Source organism: Aptenodytes forsteri, unplaced genomic scaffold (assembly GCF_000699145.1).
Source record: "Aptenodytes forsteri isolate BGI_AS27 unplaced genomic scaffold, ASM69914v1 Scaffold289, whole genome shotgun sequence".
Taxonomy (NCBI): domain Eukaryota; kingdom Metazoa; phylum Chordata; class Aves; order Sphenisciformes; family Spheniscidae; genus Aptenodytes; species Aptenodytes forsteri.
This window is the reverse complement of record NW_008795025.1, coordinates 3860038-3864689: the sequence shown is the minus strand read 5'-3', so window position 1 is coordinate 3864689 and position 4652 is coordinate 3860038. Positions and strand designations below refer to the sequence as shown.

Below are 4652 nucleotides of genomic sequence, written 5' to 3'. Positions count from 1 at the left end.
AGGGGAGTTTGGAGAAGTCTCACTCACAGCTGCAGCGAATGCATATGGTACACAGGGTCCAGTCATCCCGGCTGAGGCATCTGCGTTACAAAAGTACATCATTTCAGAGACAACATAACACATCCCTAAGAAATGGGATGCAGATCAGTTCCCTAATCTGGAGACTTCTTTGAGGAATGAAATTAAAATGTCCCATTAGTGAGGCCGGGAGAATTAGTCTCCCACTCATAATCAAGCTAAAGTATTGCTGAGGACAGTGGTTCAGCTTGATCTGAGCTGAGGACCTCACATCAAACACAGTACCCACAACTGTAAAATGCCTGCTCAGCTGCTGCATGGGTGGAAGGTGCTGAGCAGCCATCACCATTTTTTGCTCTATGAAATATGCAAACAAATGACACAATCAGTACTTTACATTAAATAGCCTGGTAGTAAATGCAAAGGTACATTACCCCGAAGCTTTACTTTCACTCTGCTGCACAACTTCCTGATGAAAAGGCAGAATGCATTAGAAAGAAATTAGTGAAATTATGGCAGCTGGCAGGGGAAGGAAGCAAAGCTTTCTGACACGGAAAGGAAATTAGGGCTGCAACTTAAGGACAAACTGGATGCTTCCACCACAGTGGTTAACAGTAGATTAAGTGTCATTATTAAGTTTCAAAGTTACAAACCCCACTGCCATAACTGAGGCAATACATACCTCTTTGGAAGTTACAGCCTTGGGGTATTTGGCAGCACCTACCTGAGTGTGCAAGGCTAGTTTCTAAGGAAATTTTTCTTCACTAATCATTTGAAGCTAAATCAAAGTGAAGAGTCTAGCAGACACTTTGGGTAGTACTCAGACACGTCACAGAACACAAAACATGGTTTTGTTATGAGAAGTTTCCTTATGTGTGAAAACGTTTAAATGAAGAAGATTCCTATGCAACGAGTAGCAAAGGTGGCTTAAATTTAGTCTTCTGCTCTTTGAATTTTGTGTTCTCAAACATTTCCTACTATAAAACTCAGCTGGACAGATTTAGAGTGCACAGTTCCATCAGAGACACAAATGTATTCAAATCCCTCACCCCAAGAACATGCACTGTCATAGCGAAAATAAAGCTTTTTCCATTATTAACAGACATTCAACTAATCACACAGAAGTGCGTAAGGGATCGGTACTCCCTTGGATAGAAACATTTATGAAATACAGCTGGTAACTGTTGAGTTTATTAAGGAACTGTTTTGTGGTTTGGTTTTTTTTTTTTTAAATAACCAACATGATACTTCCCCTCCAAATAAAAAAAAGTAATGGAAAGAAAAACTCAGCAGAATACAAGGAGAGAAGAGATAGAGGGACAACTCTGTACTGTTCTGACTTAGCAAAGACCTGCAACAACAGATCACCAAACCCAGTGCCAAAGAGCCATCACACTCAAGAGGGCAGGGCCAATTTATCCAGTGACCAAGACTGCAGAGAGAAGTCTCATAGCCCATGCATCCTTGCAAAAAGCTCAAGCTGATGCATCGTCAGTTCAGCGAATTGAGACAGTGCTAGCACGTGTGAGTGATTTCAGTCTTCTCAAGTCTCACATTTCATTACTCACGGGTAATTAGGTTATTTTTTCATACAAAGCCAGTTTAAAGCCAGTGAGTGCAATCTCTACCAGTACAAGTTCCAGAGATCCCCATGAAGTAGTGTTCCCTATCAGCCACTGCTGGGAAGTGGGTCTGGACTGGCCAGAGCGCATGCAGTGGAGTGCTTTCTCCAGCCCAACTGAGCAGGCCTCGTTCAGGTAAGAAGCAACCAAGGAGACCACAATCACAAATGAACTAAGAATTAAGATTTGTCCAATTTGTGTGTGCGCTCATGCCTCCGTAGGGTACCTGACTCGGTGAAGGAATGGCCACAGTAATTGCAAGAGTAGGGCTTCTCTCCAGTATGGATGCGGTGATGGCGCTGGAGCGATGCCAGCCGGGTGAACGTCCCTCCGCACTCCTCACAATAGAAGGGGCGCTCTCCAGAGTGAGTCTGCTGGTGTCTTTTCAGCCTGAGCAGCTGGACGAACGCCATGCCACATTCCTGACACTTATAGGGCTTGTCTTGTCGGTGAATCACCTTGTGTTTGGAAAGCAGGTTAGGCTTATCGAAACCTTTGCCGCATGTTGGACAGGCATAAGGTTTATAGTCGTCTTCCTCAGACTTTTGGTTTTCTGCACAAGGCTGATCAGCATACTCAACAGTGTTTTGGTTACGATGCACTATCGACCACGGGTTCCTAGCCATGCCATTTCCCAAGATCACCATGGAGCGCTCTATCTTGTGCACATTGCGCAGGTGCCTCCAGACATCAGCTGTGCGAATGAAACCCTTGTCACACTCTGGACATTTGTGTGGCCTGTCACTAGAATGAATGAGCTTGTGCATTCGCAAATTTGCTGCACGGAAGAACTCTTTGGCACAGACGGGACATCGGTATGAGTTTTCCACAAGGTGAGTTCGCTTATGTTCCTGCAGCTCGCTCATACCCTGGAAAGAGGAACCACACTTCTTGCACCGATATGGCAAAGCTTCCTCAGAGACAGGCTCCAGGTCCTCATCAAACACATCAGCAAGAACGGTATTTTCATTATCGTCACATAGTCTTCTCCGTGGTTTCTTGGACCGCTCAGAGGAACAGTGCTCTAAATATTTATCTTCACACTGCAGGTCAAAGTTGGTACTGGAGGGGACAAATACCCCAGGTGTACTCTCACCTTGTTTCTGGTAGTAGGTCTCATAGGTTTCTTTGTCTTCACACTGCAACTCTGCAGGAAGCTCCTGCTTACCTGAAGGTCCAGCAGAGTTGCAACGAGGACTGAACGTCTGCGAATAACTCATGTCTACCTCCTTCTGGAGGCTAGATGTGTGGCCCACCTGCTTAGTGTTCTTTCTGGAATAATTTGAATGCTTCTCATCTGTGTCAAAAATGTTATTCTCAGAGTCCCAGTCCACGCTGACATTCATCCTCTGAGGCGTACGCTGTGTTCATCTGCAGCTCATCGATGATGTGTATACCAAGAGCTTCTGGTCTTTCACGGTAAGTCCATCTCATTCTCAGCTCTCTTTACAGTCCTCCCTAGAAAATAAAACACGCATTTCATCAGTGATTTTTCTGATATTAACATAAGATAAAGTTATCACAGTGAAGATTTTTTTCTGATCAAAAGAATGGGACAGACTATTAGTTATGCAGTAGAAGAAACAGCATCATCTACTATTATGTATGTAGAAAATATACATTCAGCGTACAAAATACAGACAGACTACGTTTAATGACGATAAATCCTCTATCATAATCCAGCCTTCACTACAAATAGAAATTTATAATTTCCATTTTAAATTCACCTAAAGATGAGAAATTTTCAGAACTCTAGGGTGCAAACACTTTCGGCAAGTCCTACACCATAGCTGCCCCCACCACAGATCTTTTTCCGAGGATTCATGCTTAATCCTTGTTTTTACCTTGCTAAATACGAACTAGGAGCACCAGTCACAAGGTGGTTTTTTTCAGGAACCAGTTAGGTAACGCAATGAGACCCAGAAACTGTGTCAGCCAAACAGCCAAAACCAGAAGCAATGTATGGAAGGGGGGTCTGGAGAGCTCGGGAGCACCTTTAGCCTCCCATCCTGACCAGCATTATTGTAACTGTCTTGAGGATATTTGGGGTCCCTGTGCCACTGCCAGCTAGCACCATGCAAAGAAGACATATGCAAAGAAAGGCATGAAAGAGCTGTCCAGAAACTGGACTACTAATCGTCCTCCCAGGCTTCAAAGCACAGCTAGTAATGAACAGCTTCAAATTCTCTGGGTAAACTCCCTTTGCAGACCAGCCTTGCTAGCAGAAAATATGAGCAATGGTAATTGGTCAGAAATACCTGTCTGAGTCACAAACTTTCTTGTGAAGAAGACGCTTTCGTTTATGCCGTATCAAAGTGTGGATTCGCAAGAGGTTTTCTGGATTTGTCCAGGCAGCCTGTTGACGGCAGCTCCACAGGGAGCTTTCACTCATCTGGTTTAAACCTGCATTCAGGTTTAGACGCACTAGTCTAACCTCAGAAAGTGCATTCTTCCCATCCTGATGGACACCTTGGCTGGTCCTCCAACCCCCACCTTCTCCTTCACACCCACTTTTTCCATATTGTCTTTGCTCCCACTGTTTCTTCACTTCCTTTTGACTGTTTTTGTCTAGGTGAGACTCCTCTGAATATGAGCACATATATCTATACAAACATATATGTAAAAATGGACATATTTCTGTATTTACATGTGTACATAAAGATTGCCTATTTAGTTTCAGTAGGTTTAAATAGTTCTAAGGGCACTACAGCAATGTGCATTAAGTGAAAGGTCTTATTCACATCTCAGAAAGGCCAGCTTCATTTGAGACACAAGCTGCGCTTTCTTCTGCTGTGATACAGAGAACAAGCTGAATTAGTCTTCTTCATTAGTCACTGCCTGGAACAGAATGGCTCAAGTCACCCCCCAACTTCGACCGTTCCCATTAATTTAATAACGCGCGCATGAGAACAGGAACTATTCCTCACCTCCTGCAAGGGGCTGAGCACCTCCAGCAGCACACCGCCGGCTCCCGAGCCGTGTAACTGGTCTGCTATTTCCTTTGTCGAAGAA

The 4652-nt window shown here is 44.1% G+C and overlaps 1 protein-coding gene across 1 annotated transcript; it reads right to left on the bottom strand.

The window, feature by feature from the left end:
• Positions 1-1703: 1703 nt before the first annotated feature.
• On the bottom strand, positions 1704-4652 carry LOC103896142 (zinc finger protein 184-like). Its single transcript, XM_019471154.1, has 2 exons — positions 4568-4652; positions 1704-3098 (listed from the first exon to the last, which is right to left on the bottom strand). Exon 2 carries the CDS (start codon positions 2984-2986, stop codon positions 1820-1822), a length of 1167 nt encoding a protein of 388 aa, XP_019326699.1. The 5' UTR covers positions 2987-3098; positions 4568-4652; the 3' UTR covers positions 1704-1819.